Source organism: Budorcas taxicolor, chromosome 13, assembly GCF_023091745.1.
Source record: "Budorcas taxicolor isolate Tak-1 chromosome 13, Takin1.1, whole genome shotgun sequence".
NCBI lineage: Eukaryota > Metazoa > Chordata > Mammalia > Artiodactyla > Bovidae > Budorcas > Budorcas taxicolor.
Window position 1 is genome coordinate 70796863 of NC_068922.1, and position 17799 is coordinate 70814661.

The window sequence follows — 17799 nt, forward strand, 5'->3', positions numbered from 1 at the left end:
TACAGATGGTGATTGTTGCCATGAAATTAAAAGACACTTACTCCTTGGAAGGAAAGTTATGACCAACCTAGATAGTCTATTCAAAAGCAGAGACATTACTTTGCCAACAAAGGTCCATCTAGTCAAGGATGTGGTTTTTCCAGTGGTCATGTATGGATGTGAAAGTTGGACTGTGAAGAAAGCTGAGCACCGAAGAATTCATGCTTTTGAACTGTGGTGTTGGAGAAGACTCTTGAGAGTCCCTTGGACTGCAAGGAGATCCAACCAGTCCGTTCTAAAGGAGATCAGTCCTGGGTGTTCATTGGAAGGACTGATGCTAAAGCTGAAATTCCAGTACTTTGGCCACCTGATGCGAAGAGTTGACTCACTGGAAAAGACTCTGATGCTGGGAGGGATTGGGGGCAGGAGGAGAAGGGGATGACAGAGGATGAGATATCTGGATGGCATCACCGACTTGATAGACATGAGTTTGAATATACTCCGGGAGTTGGTGATGGACAGGGAGGCCTGGCGTGCTGTGATTCGTGGGGTCACAAAGAGTCAGACACAACTGAGCGACTGAACTGAACTGAACTGAGCCCCGTGCTGAGGAACAAGGTAAAGAAGAATGTGAATCTGTGCACACAAGTTCCTCACCCCATCAGTGAAAAAGACAGCCTTCCAGGCTTTTGAGATGAACCTGTCCTAATCCTAGCATTAAATCTAGCAGTTAATACAAGCTTCCACCCCACATTTCCTTAGCAGTGCCTTAAGCCGGAGGTTCTGCCCCAGCTGTATAAATAAATACTGCCCGTGGGTGGTATGTGAATCCATCCCACAGACTCTTTGTAAACACAGGGGACTTGGCTCTCCCAGGGAGTCTGGGCCAAGAGTGTCGTTCCTCTCACAATTATTCACCTAGCTTCTCAAATGCCACCCTCGCGCTGGATACGACTCAGTTCCCAGGGGTGGCTGAGAAGGGCTGGGGATGGGACCGGGGGCACAAAGTCTCTCACGTGCACCTACCCTAGAGGAGTGAGTCCCAGGGCTGCCCCAGGGCTTTAGCTCTGCTGCCTCCCGTCCTCACTCAGTACACCTCGCTTCTCTTTAGAGGCATTGATCACAGTCCTAATCCCACCACTGTGTCTTACGATCATTCACTTCATGTCTGCCTCCACACTAGACTATGAGCTTCCTGAGGATAGGAAGCAAGACTGCTGATTCACTGGAAATCCCCAGTTCCTTACAAGGTACCGGGCTCACAGGTGCTCAGTGAGTGAGCTAACCATGAGAGCCATAATGGTCATCAATCATGATTTTCTAAGAATTTCTAGAACAATTTACAGTAAATAAAAATCCATTTATAGGTATGTTATCATTCGGTCCTCATAACAAACCGAGACTTTGGTGTGCTGGGGTTGGCTTGCATCAGCTTGCTACAGAAGAAATGTTGCTGAACATTCAGGACATTCTTGTAAGCCAGCTGTTAAGCCATCAATAACTTGATATTGGATTTGTGGGGATATTTACACCCTAGAAATGGACAAAGACTACAAATAAAAGACTTTTCCAAAGAGCGGGTTTATCAGCAAACCACAGGCAGGAAGTACATTCAAAACTTTTCTGTGAATGGGTAGATGATGTTGGTGCTCAGGCACTAAGTCGTGTCCAACTCTTGGCGACCCCATGGACTGCAGCACGCCAGGCCTCCCTGTCCTTCACTATCTCCCAGAGTGTGCTCAAACTCATGGCTACTGTGTCAGTGATGCCATCCAACCATCTCATTCTCTGTCACCCCCTTCTCCTCCTGCCTTCAATCTTTGCCAGCATCAGGGTCTTTTCCAATGAGTCAGTTCTTCACATCAGGTGGCCAAAATATTGGAGCTTCAGCTTTAGCATCAGTCCTTCCAATGAATGGGTAGATGGGGGTCACTTCATTTTATTTTTTAATTTTTTGACCACCCTGTGTGCCAAACAAGATCTTAGTTCCCCAATCAGGGATTGAACCTGTGTCCCTGCATCGGGAACACAGCGTCTTAACCACTGGACTGCCCGGGAAGTCCTGGGATTACTTTAAATAGGGTGCTTCGGAGTTTTAGGAAGGGGGACCCTTAGGATCTCTGAGTCTTGCAGCAGTGAGCTGCTGACCAAATGCATTCCCTCATCTCAGTAGGTATGATATGCCAGGAACTTCCTGCCATGGCCAAATGTGACTGGGAAATCAGTGCCAAGGACCAAGCTGTTCCTCATCAGAGCTCCCCTCAACAGCAGCAGGGCTGGCAGCTACCCCAGGAGGCCTGGCCCAGCCCAGGACCTGATGCTCCACCACCATGTGGGGTCTGGGAAGGGCCCTGCTGCCACAGACCCAGTGTCTGGTTTGTAGGGGTAGCCCTTTGCATTCACCCCCTGCCCTGGGATCCTTTCATAGATTAAGAAGAAAGGCAACGCAAAAGAATGCTCAAACTACCGCACAATTGCACTCATCTCACATGCTAGTAAAGTAATGCTCAAAATTCTCCAAGCCAGGCTTCAGCAATACGTGAACCGTGAACTCCCTGATGTTCAAGCTGGTTTTAGAAAAGGCAGAGGAACCAGAGATCAAATTGCCAACATCTGCTGGATCATGGAAAAAGCAAGAGAGTTCCAGAAAAACATCTATTTCTGCTTTATTGACTATGCCAAAGCCTTTGACTGTGTGGATCACAATAAACTGTGGAAAATTCTGAAAGAGAAGGGAATACCAGACCACCTGACCTCCCTCTTGAGAAATCTGTATGCAGGTCAGGAAGCAACAGTTAGAACTGGACATGGAACAACAGACTGGTTTCAAATAGGAAAAGGAGTACGTCAAGGCTGTATATTGTCCCCCTGCTTATTTAACTTCTATGCAGAGTACATCATGAGAAATGCTGGGCTGGAAGAAGCACAAGCTGGAATCAAGATTGCTGGGAGAAATATCAATCACCTCAGATATGCAGATGACACCACCCTTATGGCAGGAAGTGAAGAGGAGCTAAAAAGCCTCTTGATGAAAGTGAAAGAGGAGAGCGAAAAAGTTGGCTTAAAGCTCAACATTCAGAAAACGAAGATCATGGCATCCAGTCCCATCACTTCATGGGAAATAGATGGGCCAACAGTGGAAACAGTGTCAGACTTTATTTTTGGGGGCTCCAAAATCACTGCAGATGGTGACTGCAGCCATGAAATTAAAAGACGCTTACTCCTTGGAAGAAAAATTATGACCAACCTAGATAGCATATTGAAAAGCAGAGACATTCCTTTGCCGACTAAGGTCCGTCTAGTCAAGGCTATGGTTTTTCCTGTGGTCATGTATGGATGTGAGAGTTGGACTGTGAAGAAGGCTGAGCGCTGAAGAATTGATGCTTTTGAACTGTGGTGTTGGGGAAGACTCTTGAGAGTCCCTTGGACTGCAAGGAGATCCAACCAGTCCATTCTGAAGGAGGTCAGCCCTGGGATTTCTTTGGAAGGAATGATGCTAAAGCTGAAACTCCAGTACTTTGGCCACCTCATGTGAAGAGTTGACTCATTGGAAAAGACTCGGATGCTGGGAGGGATTGGGGGCAGGAGGAGAAGGGGACGACCGAGGAGAGATGGCTGGATGGCATCACGGACTCGATGGACGTGAGTCTGAGTGAACTCCGGGAGATGGTGATGGACAGGGAGGCCTGGCGTGCTGCGATTCATGGAGTCGCAAAGAGTCGGACACGACTGAGCAACTGAACTGAACTGCTTGAGGAAGCCTTGCTTTGCTTCTGCAGAAACCCAGAGCCACATCTGGACCTCAGCCTGCATCTGGGGCCCTCTTTGGCAGGGCAGTTCCTACTCAGCGCACAGACCCCAAGACTACTGGGATCACAGTGAATGGTGAGCATGAGAGGCTTCAATGGGAACCATGTGGCCACTGCCCCTAATTGCACGGGACCCGTTTTGGCTTGAACTGAGTTCCCCTCAGATTCATATGTCAATGTCCTAACTGTGACCTTATCGGTCAACGGGGTCCCTGTAGAGGTGATTAGCTGAGTTAGGATGAGGTCATACTGGAGTAAGGTGGAGCCTCAATCCAATATGATCAGTGTTCGTAGAAAAGGGGAGAATTGGGACAGACACACAGAGGAAGAGCACCATGCGAAGATGACGGCAGAGGTGAGGTGAGGCACCTGCATGCCAGAGCGCGCCAATGACGGCCAGCAACCCCCCAGACGCTGGAGGAAAGGCATGAAACAGACCCTGCCTCACAGTCTCCAAGGAGCTAACCCTGCTGACATCTCGATCTTGGATTTCTAGCCTTCAGAAGCGTGAGAAAATAAATTAGGCTTTGTTTAAGCCACTTAGTTTGTGAACTCTGCAGTCGCTGAAAACTAACACAGGTCCCCGGCTTTGCAGACCTCCCGGCTGTCAGTGCTTCATCAGAGCTTGGGTGACGAACAGTGACATTACAGACAGGCAAGGGTTAGAGGTGCACGCTAGGGCCAGGGATTCTATCTAATATCGATAGAAGATGCCCTGGGCTTCTGGTCAGGTCAGAATGATCCCGAACAGCTCAGGCTGTTCCATTCTGAGTAGCAGCCCTCCCAGTTCCATGGAACTCACACAGCTGACCACTGACACTGTCTGGAATCACTAGGGTCAGGGACAGGACATCAGCAATTTGCTTCATCGCCAAAGCAGTGGCCTCAAGCCTGCCCATGTGACTACACTACAGAGACGGGCTGCCCGCTGGCAGACTCATGAGGAAAATGCCACAATGACAAAGAGGTGTAGGAGCTTTGAAGGAGACAGAAGGGCCATGGAATCTGTCACTGGAACTTGCTATATCCTTCCTGCCTGCAAGGTTCCCACCATCATACTTTCCTCTGTTAAAAAGAAGAGCATTTTTGGCAAACCCATAAAGATGGAAATTTGATTGACAGTATCAGGAAAGGGATGGGTCAAATATTGACACCTGGACTTAGTTCCTTGACACACAGTCCCCACGGGCAGGGTACGAGTTCAGATAGGGTTCTCGTTCAGCGGACCCTGGATGCTCCAAGGGGACAGAGCAGACGCTGATCAAATATAGCCTTCCTTCCCTTTGCCGTTTCTCTGCATCACCAAGCATCCTGCTTATTTATCTGATGTGATGCTGAGAAGGAATCACTCCTTGACCTGAGAGAGATTGGCATTCCGCACTACCCAGCTCTCTACCCTACTGCCAAGAGCTGCTAGAGCCCGCTTCTCCGGTTGGGGCAATGGCCCTCACTGCACTGGAAAACAAAGGCATGGAAGCCCGGAATCCACGTCTGACTCCTAACTCCTCTGAGCCCCGCCTGGGCATGGCCAGCTGGGTATTCGTACTCATGAATGCATTCCCGTCCTTTCCCCTGCCACACCTGCCACATGCATACAACACACTCCGCTAAAGGAAGGCTGTAGCCTAAACATCAAACAAGAAGAGAAATCCTTGTGCTAAGAAGCAGACAACTCTTTTGCTCTAGTTCTTTAAAGCTCACGTTAATCTCACAGATCAGCAATGGAACCTGGAGAAACATGGCATGGTGTGCTGTCTATCTACATGGACAGTGGGTCCTGAAATTGCCAAGAATGTATACTTTTAATTATTCTCTCTCAGGGCTTCCCTGGTGGCTCAGTGGTAAAGAATCTGCCTGCCAATGGAGGAGACATGGGTTCAATCCCTGATCCAGAATGATCCCGCATGCTGTGGAGCAACCAAGTCCGTGCGTCACAACCATGGAGCCTGTGCTCTGGAGCCCAGGAACCGCAGCTATTGAGACCGTGCACAGACCCGGCTCATGCTCTGCAAGAAGGGAAGCCACCGTAATGAGAGGCCCATGTGCTGCAACTCGAGAGAAGACCCCGCTCACTACAACTAGAGAAAAGCCCGTGTGGCAGTGAAGACCCAGCACAGCCAAAAAGAAATCACTAAATAATATTCTCACTCAAAGTCCCCGCAGATACCTTTTGCCTGTCTGATCACATGTTCTCAATTCCCAGTTCACATCACACAATTCAACAAACTCCCTTTTAGGAGGGCTTTATGTCCCAGGAGGTGTCAGAATCCCACACTCCCCCCAACTCACCACCACAGGGGACAGCACTGCCATCAGCCTCTCCCGTGTCCAGGGGTCAGAAGCTTGCGGGGAGCCATGGAGCTTACTATCACAGGGGAGGTTTCTCTCTAAGTTTCCTGCCCACTCCAGGGGGTTGCTGCAGATACTGAGCTGTCCAGCCCGAGACCAGAGCTCTAGTGCCAGCCCATGGATAAGGGTCTTCTTTCTAGATGATCTGTTTTCTTCAGAGGAAAACTCTGCTGAGGCCCATAATTCGTGCCCCTTTTGTTTGCAGGCCATCAATTCTCCTTGCCTCACAAGCAGGATTTTATCTCTTTCTGTCCAGAAGCCTGAGCTCCCGAGAGAGAACACATTAGGGACATGCTGACCTCTCCTGACTTCTGTGAGAGCAGAGTGAGTTCTTATCACAGTGAACTCTGATTGCTTGTCTTCTTCCTTCTGCATCTTCCCTTTGCTGTCTACAAACTGATGTGACTTTCTTCAAAGTTACAAAACTAATGGGTGATAGGTCTTGGTGCATATTCTGTCAAATAACCATTAAATAGTCCTCTCTCTCTCTCCTCTGTTTTCTGCTATGTGTCCTTGCGTGTATGTATTCACATATGTATATACATACATGAGCCACTGTCTTTGTCTACAGTTCATGCCTATCATTACATATCTACTTACATCTTTTCACTGCTGTGGAAGTCACCTATGAAACCATATATGCTCTCAATAAATGCAGGGAATAGAATGAGTTGCCCAGTTTTGGTGTGTTTATACAGGGAGGATAGCTGGTAAAAATGTCAGTTCTATAACAAAAAAGATAAACCTGATTTCTAACCATTCAACCTTATAATAGGTTAAATGATAACAAACCATTCATTGATTTTTTTTAAAGAGTAATAAACAGAAACATGTACCAATTGAAAGAGCCAGGCAATTCAATAATAATTAGGGAAACAAAAAGTGATGAGCCTGAACAATGCTGCCTTAGTTTTGGGGATAAGTATTGAAAATGCCAACTAGACAACAATGCAGTGTTTGTTTTCTCATTACAGAAGGCACCGACACTAATCACCTCATTTTTGAAAGCTATGCAGCAACTGAATAAAATCCAACACCAGAAGACTGGTCTAACGGATGTGCAAAAAAATACCCACATAAACATAGACTCAAATACAATGAAAATATATAGCAGAAGAATATTTGAGTAAATTTATATTTACCACTGATTAATGTTCCAGCCTGTACATCCATCCATCGACTAAACAAATATGTTTTGAGCTCTTCCTATGCTTTAGGCACTGTGTTATTAATATATACCATAAGTATATAATAATACTTATATGCAAATGACTCTAGCGAAAATAACAATTCTTTCTTGTTATTTTTAGTCACTGTTGCTACAGAGAGAAGTACTTCAGTAGCTGAAGACAGACAGTGCATGCCAACATACCTTTTGTAGCCAGACGGACACAATTGATTTTGGTTTCCTGTGAATAACAAAAGTGAGATTCCAGTTAATTTGTTGTGGGTTTGGTTTTTTAATATAGACAAAAATATACATATACATATTTGCATATATAGGCTTGCATTTATGTTTTTAATTTTAATTTAATATTTGTCCCTTCTATGTTTTTCCTCCAGGGGAATCACCTTTTAATTCTATTCCTTCATTTATTTTCACACTGGTGTTATTGCCAATTCCTGGCTCTCATCACCTTATCAGTTTCTTCCCCAGACAGAACTACTTCATAAATACTGCCCAGCACAGAACAATCACCATAACACTAAGTGAGTACCCTATGGCATGTGTGCGCTTCACTCAGCTACATGGGTTAGCAGGGGGCATCAAGGGCATCTTTGAGAAGCTTAACGGGATTGCTGGGTCATGTGGTTCTATTTTTAGCTTTTTAAGGAACCTCCATACTGTCCTCCATAGTGGCTATATCAATTTACATTCTCACAAACAGTGCAAAAGGGTTCCCTGTTCTGTATACTCTCTTCAGCATTTATTGTTTGTAGACTTTTTGGTGATGGCCGTTCTGACCAGTGTGAGGTGATACCTCACTGTAGTTTTGATCTGCAGAATCCAATGCTTTCTTGCTAATGCCCACATGTGAAGAACCACTGCATCTTGAAGGCACTGTCTTAGCCAGGATTAGTTTAGTTTAGTTGTTCATCATGTCCCACTCTTTGGGAACCCATGGACTATACAGCCTGCCAGGCTCCTCTGTCCACGGAATTCTGCAGACAAGAATACTGGCGTGGATGGCCTTTCCTGTCTCCAGGGGGTCTTCCTAATCCAGGGATTGAACTCGTATCTCCTGTGTCTCCTGCACTGCAGGTGGATTCTTTGCCATCTGAACCAACAGGGAAGCCTTAGTCAGGAATATGCAGAAGTGATAAAACCCACGAAATCCAGGGGCTACAAACAGCAAAGGTTTATTTTCCACTCAAACAACATGTCCAATATAGGAGTATGGTGGGTCTGAGGGGGAGCTGATGGTGGTGGCTGGAGGATACTGTCATCATTGTAGCCACTAAAAGACCAAGGCTGCTCCCTCCATTTAAATATAATGCTTCAGTGTTCCCTGAGGCCAGAGAAAGGGATGATGATGAGTTTAGTAAGAACTGGCAACTAAAGGCTTGACATTAGAAGTAACACGTTTACTTTGACACAGGTTCCACCAGCTGGAGTGAGTCTAAGGGCCATGCCTGACTTCAGCAACACAGGAATTGGAGTGCTCCAGGAACCAAAAACAGAAACAATGATAATGTCTGCAGCAGAGTGTATTTCATCCATGCACACCTCTGAATGCTAGGAACTGTCCCTCCTATCAAACCCAAGTATGATTCCCTAGTGGTCTTGATTCTGCTCTGTAGCCCACAGAAAGTCTGCATTTGCTTGTATAGGAAAGATGTCTGGAAACTGCCAGACAGTCCTCAAGTTCACTAGCATTCTTTTTCAACAGTTCCTCAGATGATAAAAGTTCAAGTCCTCTGAACCAAAGTAATCTCATCCCAGGACATCCTCCAGTTTGTCCCTCTTAGTGAGACGGGACTAGAACATGAAGCAACAGTCTATGTGTAGGCTTGTCAATATATGATTACCTAGATTATCACTAATTTCAATTTTTTTCTTACTTAAACTGCGCTTCTAATAACATAGCCAACATTTCACATTTTCATTGGTCACAATGAATATGTCAGCAACTCTTTCCCACCAAAAAAGGAAAAAAAAAATTTGCCTGCTTCTACATATCTATGTGGTCCTATTATGAATCTCAAGCACAGAGTCAAACTTGGAGCTGTTGAAGTCTATCCTCTTTGATTCGGTGATTAGAGCCTATTACCATGTTATCTTCACCATCTGCAAGTTTGGGGACATGATTTTTCAACTTTATCCAGATCAATAATATAAGTAGTAACCTAGAAAATGCCAATAACAGACTCAGCGGCATGTACTAGAATCCCTCTTCCAGGCTGGCATTCATGTTCATCAGAATCTCTGGTTGGTTATGCAACAGTTACTCGCTGTCTCAATTGCTTAAGAACTCAGACTCTACTGCGGTTATTTTTCCAAAAACATAGCTTGAGAACAGAGTCCAAAATCACTTCAGATCCTGATGCTCTGTATACTTCATTTCCCCAGTCAGTTCAAGAACTATCTTAAAGAAAGAAGGTTGAGTTGACATGACTTGTTCTTTGGAACAAGTGTTTCCTTTTTTTTTTTTTTTTTTCTGTGCTGAAAGTGTTACTTTTTAAAATAAATAATTGTTTTATTTTAAAAAATGGAAAATGCAGAAATGTTAAGAGCATGACATATGATGATTCAAATACATGGAATATTCATTTGAAGTGTGCTTATATTTCAAGGGGAAAAAAAGTTTTTTTTAAAAGAACATATCCAGGAGACAGAAAGAAGAGAGAAAAGAGTAGAACTCTCTAACTGAGATGGGATGAATCGGGAGAGGAGCACTGATGTGTGTACACTGCTGGGTGTAAAATAGACAGCTGGCAGGAAGCTGCTGTGCAGCACAGGGAACTTAGCTTGGTGTTCTGTGATGACCTAAATGGGTGGGATTTGGAGGAAGGCAATGGACATGTACATATAGCTGACTCACTTCGTTGTACAGCAGAAACTAATACAACTTTGCAAAGCAATTATACTCCAAAAATAAAATTAAAAATTGAGATGCCGAAAAAGCTCAAGTCACAAATGAGTTAAAACTTAAGAATGATGATAAAAGTGAGCAAACTAATTTTTTTTCATTTGTTTTCATGTTTGGAGGTAGAACACAGTTCTTCAGCTCCTGTTGGCTTCCATATCTGTTCTTTGGCTTAAACAAAGGTCGGTGAACTGGACACTGAGATGGCTAAAGAAGAAAGCACGACATCCAGAGAACTGAGAAACTGTGTTGGATGGGACGTGCCAAGAGATAAGAAAGATCTCCAACTTTATACTAATACAAAGAAAAAAAAAAACAGATTTTGCAAGTACTGTATCAGGAAACTTGCCAATTCTGTGTAAGACTGTTAATATAGCAATGGGCAATATAGTGAGGTCTTCACTGGTGGGGGTAATTTATAAATATGTATCTAGACTTTAAAGAGAGTCAACCTAATCTCTTTATATCTAAGAATCTATTCTCATGGAATGATCTTAAATGCAGAAGAAGCTTTATATTCAAAGTCATTGCTTCCAGTATTCTTTATAAAAGTGAAAATGAAGAGGAACATATCTGCCTAACTCTCTCTACACAGTGGAGGTCTCTCTACACAGTGGAGTTTTATAAGGCTGATAACGAAAATGGTTGAGACCCATGTCACAACATGCAGTAATATACATAAGAAAATAATAAATGAATAAAGCACAGTTTTTATCCAAAATGCAAATCTAAGCATTTAAAAAATAAGTCCTAAAGGAAATATACTAAATCTTAAAAATGGTTGCACAGTGAAGTATAACATATTGATACATGCAGACAAATGCACTAATTTTCAATGCAGTTTGCCAAATCTTTCACAAAGTGAACACACACTTTAGGACCAGCATCCAGATCAAAACACCCTAAATTACCAGCACCTCAGAAAAACCCTTCACACTCCTTCTGGGTCACTTCCTCCCCACAAAGGTGAAGGCTAACGTGTCTTTTGTGGGACTCAACGGACATGAGTTTGAGTAAACTCTGGGAGCTGGTGATGGACAGGGAAGCCTGGTGTGCTGCAGTCCATGGGATCACAAAGAGTTGGATGCAACTGAGTAACTGAACTGAACTCGTTTAAAAATGTGTCCCAGTAAAGGGAATATTGGGTAGCCACAATAGTTTATTCTACTGCCTTCTTACTGGATCATTTAAAGAACTTTCTAATTCTCCTTAGACTCATCTTCACTGCCAAAGCTGCATGCATGAAAGCGAGCCATTTCCTAACACTATGTCCTCCACCTGAATCTATTAAACTGTTTTCTATCATCTAAAGCACTTGTCTGATTATGTTTAACCCTCCTCGGCTCTCACAAACATGACGCTGACATATCTGTTTTCTCCCAAGTTCCTGACATCTTTAATTCCATAACCAATTTGTCTTTGTTGGTTAGGATCAGGTACAGAATAACAAAGTCCTGAGTCACTCCCTTGACCTTCCAGGTGATTGAACTGTTAGCAAGCAAGTCAGGAACACGCTGGAAATTCTGCATCCGATCACACAGGAAGTCTGGGCTGTGGACATTGACCCAATCAGTTCTGTAAAAAAGAAATGGGTACTTTCCTTGTGTCAGATTATATAAGGCTTTGGAAAGAGAAAAAGCATTTGGTGTCTTCTCTGTTCCATCTCCACAGTACAAGACAATTTCATGTTCCCATTATTTTAGCCTCACTCACATTCCACTTCCTACTCTAGACTTGCAAATCTGCACACAGGAATGTATCACCTTGGGGTAGAATATACTGTCCTAACTGTTGGGCTTCTGTTGAGACCTGCTTCTACTCCAGGATCTGCTAGTGTTGGGACTTTTCCAGCAGGCCAGTGTTAAAGACTCCACACTTCCGATGCAGGGGGCTCAGGTTACACGTTGCACGGCAGAGCCAAAAAGCTAAAAAAAAAAAAAGGGATCTGCCAGTGCTGTGCAATAGAGCAGCTCGTTGCCCCTCTCTGTGGCTCAGTTTTCCCACCAATGAAATGACAGAGGAAGGGATGGGGAAGCCCACTTTGGTAGCGCAGGTGGGATATTCTAAGGTTGCTTCCAGTTCTTTCAGTACACTATCTTCTTGACGTCATATCACCCACCTCACAACAAACGAGCTTTTTTTTTTTTAATCAAAATGCCTTATACCTATACCTACTTACCTACTTATAACCTCTATTTAGAGACCAGGCCAAGTCTGACTCACTCAACCATCCACTTATCCATCCATCCTTCAACTCCTTACTGAAATTATAGGCTCTCTAATTGAAGGGCTTATAGGAACTGCTGTCTATTATCCAGGAGGACTTAGGTTACATTGTACTCCCAACCTGGTCAAGAAGCCCCTGTAACCTGGGGAATACATAAAATTCTCACTGCACCATCAGACTGCCCTACTTAATAAGGTGGGGATTCAGCCCTGATCTCATCATTTTCAAAGACTTTTCCCAGTTGCCCTAACTCACATTTTTGCCTTCTCTAAGACTAAGCTGTCTCAGCTCATATGATGAGATTTAGCCCTAACCCGAGTCTTTCTATAGTTATCACATCTTCTTAGGCTTGTGCCCTCATTTTTCTCTAAGACTGGGACCCCCACTTAACTCCTCGTTCATTTGGTCAATCAACAAATATGCACTGATACGATCATCACTGAAAATGTTCATCATTATGGAATGCTCACTGCATGCCAGGCACTGTGCTGCATACACAGGGATGAGCAGAGCAGACGTGGCCCCCATCCTCACGAAGCATGCAAACATTACCTTTCTAATACTTGCAGCAAACATCAGATAACGATTCTCATGAGTAAACACCTGATTACACGTTGCAATAAACACTATTAAGAGAAGTGCTGGGTGCTATATATGTGTCCAGAAGATGACAAGGGATGTGGGTGGGAAAGAAATACGGCTTACCACGTTGAGCAAGAACTATTTAACCTAATACCTGGAAAATAAGTACCATGGAAGGGTGTCCCAGACTCAGGGAAAGATGCACAAAGGCCTGGGAGTGGGAAAACACGAGCTGCAGTCAAAGACATAAAGAAGTCTGGGGTGTTTACATCATCATGAAGTACTCAGAGAATGAGATCAGATGAAGCTAGAGGCATGAGCCTGGTAGAGCCTTTTAGACTGTAGGGTTTTCGTCTACATTTTAAGAACAACAGACAGCTATCAAAGATGAACGAGCAAGAATAAAATTTTCAGACTTTTATTTTTTTAAAATGCAGAGGCTGCTGTAGAGAGAACAGACTTTCATTGCAAGAGAAGCTAGTTGTTGGGGAGAGGATGATGGTGACACCTAACCGAGAGATACTAGTGCCTTGGACCAGGAGATTGGCTGCAGAGATCCTGCCTGCCTCTCACCTTTGGAAAGCATCTCTCGGCTTTGCTTGACCCCAGTGTCCTTCACCACCTCCCCTCTCCCCCCATGTTTCTGGGGCTGATACACATTGGGTCCTCAGTCTAGGCTCTCTGCAGCCCAATTTCCCATGATGCTCTTCCAGTGCCCTGATCCCTAACCTGTTGTTTGGCCTCAATGTGGCTCATTCACTTAGCATGACAGTCCCTGAAAGCATCAGTAAGGAAAAAAACAGAAAAGAGGAAGGCCCTCTTTTGCTAAGGTACGTGTTTTGAATATTGTATTTTTCATTCTTATAACAAGTCTGAAATGGATAGCACAATGCCCCACTTTTCTTTTCTTGTGAAACAAGATTAAATAAAATTTCCCAGGGTTACTCAGATAGTAAGCCAAGCAAAATACCCTTTAAGCAAATGGCCTTCTTTTCTGAGGTATCTGTTGGCAAATATGTCTGACATGAGGTCAGAGGCCCTGCTTTCTTGGCTTGTCCACAGGCAGACAGGGATGATAGAGCAGAGTCACATTTTGAAAAACAGGCCAAGCAATTTGTATGAAGAAATTCTGTTTTGACCCGAAACAGGACCCTGAGAAATCAGAAAGCCAGTGATGGAAAAGGAAAGCAGAGATCTGCCTCTGGAAACTGAGCAGCCCAGAACCATTAGAACTAGGTCACCTGGCAGGCCCATCCTCTGGAGGAAAATGCGTGAGGGATGCCTTTCAAGGCATGAAAGGGACAGAGTTTCCTTTGAGATATAACTTCCTAATAAACACGTATGCTGCAATCTGCAAACCTGCAGTCACCAACAAGGGGCAAAGTAAAGCTGCAGGATGAAGGCGACTTGGCTGTTGGTGGCATATTCTTCTCACTGATAGGTGTTCATCACCAACCTTATTAGATTTTCCTTGAAGGCAACAGGTCCTGCTTTAGGCAATAGCCGTAGCCCTGACCCCGACTCTAGGGAATGAAACTCCCAAGTCATTTATTGCATTTTATAAATGCAAGCCATTTATTCAGAAAAGTCACTGTTAGACTCAAGCTCTGAAAATCTTCTGTGTTCTCTCTCTAGATGCAGACTCAATTGGCTTAACTCACTAGTGCTCTGGAACTTCCCTCAATCTGACTGCTCTCATCAAGGCCAACGAAGGCTTTCATATGGTCATATGGTCAGCTCTAAAAATCACTTCTCCAACCACATCATCCTTAATGTCTCATCAATAGCAACTGATCACTTTCTCTTTGACTCTTTTTCCTCTTGCCTTTGAGGTCACTCTGCTCTCAGCTTTCTCTCTTACCTCACTGTCTGCTCCTAATCCTTTTTTTTTTTTAATTTAAATTTTATTTTATTTGGCCAGACATTTATCATCTGCTTAACCTCCAAATATTGGAGTGGTCTCATTTTATATCCTTCTTCATCTGTATTCCAATTTTCTCAATAAAAGTTTACATTTAGTTACAAGGCATTAAGTATTAAATCCTTAGGATGCTCAAATTTCTAACAATGGTATTCCAGAGATTCAGGCACATATATCCACATACTTATAATAAATTTACAAATCTCCAAAAGAGAACTCTGTCATTCCCTTCCCTTCTGTGCCAGATCTTATATCTACCAGTTTTCCCCCATTTCAGTAAATGTAACCATTATCTATCCAGTTGACTAAGTAAAAAACCTGGGAGTCATCTTTGATTCTTCTAGTTCCATAATTTCCCACAAGCAATCCACAGTCCATTCCTGCTGACTCTTAATAGCTGAAGAAAATGGTAACCATCTAAAATAAAATCTCCCCATATATCTTTCAAAAAAACAACACAGGAAAACAAGAAAAAAAATAAAGCTATACATAATTCACAACGTCAAAATCATTAAAATACACAGAACCCTCAAAACGTCATAGTCCCTGTTAGTAGAAAAACAAGCAGTGCAGTTGAATGAAGCATTTCTAAGGCTCTCATCATAAGCTTTTGTGGAGAGCCAGGGCTGTAAGGAGAAACAACATGAAAGAGAGAAAAGGTAAGCTGGTAGAGGTCATAAGGTTTTATAAAATGATCTTCAGAAAGACCAAGTTCCTATGCGTGAAAATTCTGAAAAAGAATCCTGCCAGAATAAGGAAATGACTACATGAAAACAACTCGAAAGTCATACATAATTCAAGGTGGTGATCTTCCATAGGCATCACTTATGGGGGGAAATAGGGTAAAAAGAAGAAGTATCTCTGAGAGACTGGATAATGAAAAGCAAAGAGGCAAAAGGGGGGAATTTTAAGACTCTGTAGTCAAGAGAGAATAACAACAGCGACAACAAGTCAGAGAGCACACAAACTGTCGTTTCTCGTGATACAAAAAACTCAGTCACCCATTAAAAAAACACACATCACTACCTTATCAGGATATATAATCCTTTTTTATTTTTTTATTATTTTTTTATTTTAAATAACTTCTCTGATTATTTTTTTACTAGCTTCTTGGATTTTTTAAAATTTATTTATTTTAATTGGAGGTTAATTACTTTACAATATAACCCTGTATGCGAGACAGCAAAAGAGACACATGTATAGAACAGTCTTTTGGATTCTGTGGGAGAGGGAGAGGGTGGGATGATTTGGGAGAATGGCATTGAAACATGTATAATATCATATTTGAAATGAATCGCCAGTCCAGGTTCGATGCATGATACTGGATGCTTGGGGCTGGTGCACTGAGATGACCCAAAGGGATGGCATGGGAAGGGAGGAGGGAAGAGGGTTCAGGATGGGGAACACGTGTATACCTGTGTCAGATTCATGTTGACGTATAATCCTTTTTTAAATTTAAATTTTATTTTATTTGGCCAGACACATATTATTTTTAATAAATAATTTTATTTAATTTAATTTTATTTTATTTGGCCAGACCCCCAAATATTGGTGTGGTCTCATTTTTTATATCTCTTTTCATCTGTATCTCAATTTTCTCAATAAAAGATTACATGAAGTTACAAGGTTTTAAGTCTTAAATCCTTATGAGGCTCAAATTTCTGTTTCTAACAATGGTATTCCACAGATTCAGGCTCACATATCCACCTACCACTGTTTTTGAACCTCACATTTACAAAATGAATGAGTGGAAGGAAGCAAATAAAGCTATTATATAAGAAGAAAACAGAAAATAAAAGTCAAAACATCCCAAGTGATAAAAATCCACCTCCTCTCCCAAAATTAAAACTCAGAAGAAAACTGTAGCACAGTACGCCAAAAGGAATGAAGTCTTTGCAAACAACTTTGAAGTAGAAATGGAAATATTAACAACTGAAACCCATAAAGAATTAGGGAAAAGAGCTGACTCAACTCAGAGGGGAAAAGAAAACAAAAATGAAAGCACTCAGAAATGAAGATTAAATGACAAGATAGCTAAGGGAAATTTTTAATAAGAGGTATCGAAGAAAGAGAAAGACAACCAAGGGAATGAAAAAGAGATGGAAAATAAAGTAACAAGGGCCTGTGAAAAAGGGCTTAAAGAGAAGAGAAAGAAGATGTGATACATGCATGCTTGAGATCTCTGAGAAGGCAGATTAAGTAATAAGTAAAAATTTGTAACAAAAATTTGAGGAAAACATATGAAGAGATGACCTGAGGCCACACCCTGAAAGGACTCAAAAGACCTGAAAGATCTTTTCCAAGATCCTAGAAAAACTACTGAACTTAAAAAAAAAAAAAGTTTCAAAGACTTAAGGCAAAAAGGATGAAACAATTTACAAGGGCAACAGAATTAGGCTATCATGAGCTGTCTCCAAAGCAACATACAGGACAAAAAATGTGAAGCAGCATTTTCAAGAGACTTAAAGAAATTATGAACCAAGGGTTTTATAGCTAGCCAAGTATTTTTCAATTATTAAAACTATAGAAAAACAACTTGCAACATTCAATCACTCAGAGAGTCCTGTACTCATGAGTCTTCCTTGAGAAGTATAACAGAAGATAAGCTTCATTCAACAGAGATGACTGAGGAAGTTTTGGCAAAAGGTTTGATGGTAAGCGTTTAATATATTTAATTGTAAATCTCAGGCTAAAGGAAGGTAGGGGCATGGTTGAAAGCAGAATATGTAAATGTTATATTTTCTTTAAAATAATGGAAGTGAAAATGAGAGAGAGGAGAAACAGGGTAAGAGAAGGAAGATGAGAGTGGAATAAGTTCACTGCCTGCTGTATGGGCAACAGATG

The 17799-nt window shown here is 42.7% G+C and overlaps 1 protein-coding gene across 1 annotated transcript in view; it reads right to left on the reverse strand.

Moving 5' to 3' along the window:
* The window catches only part of PTPRT (protein tyrosine phosphatase receptor type T), an 816693-nt gene that overhangs the window by 203744 nt on the left and 595150 nt on the right, over positions 1 to 17799 (reverse strand). Inside the window, exon 12 of the mRNA XM_052650453.1 lies at positions 7510 to 7546. Coding sequence (XP_052506413.1) covers positions 7510 to 7546 — 37 coding nt within the window. The remainder of the gene's footprint in view (positions 1 to 7509; positions 7547 to 17799) is intronic.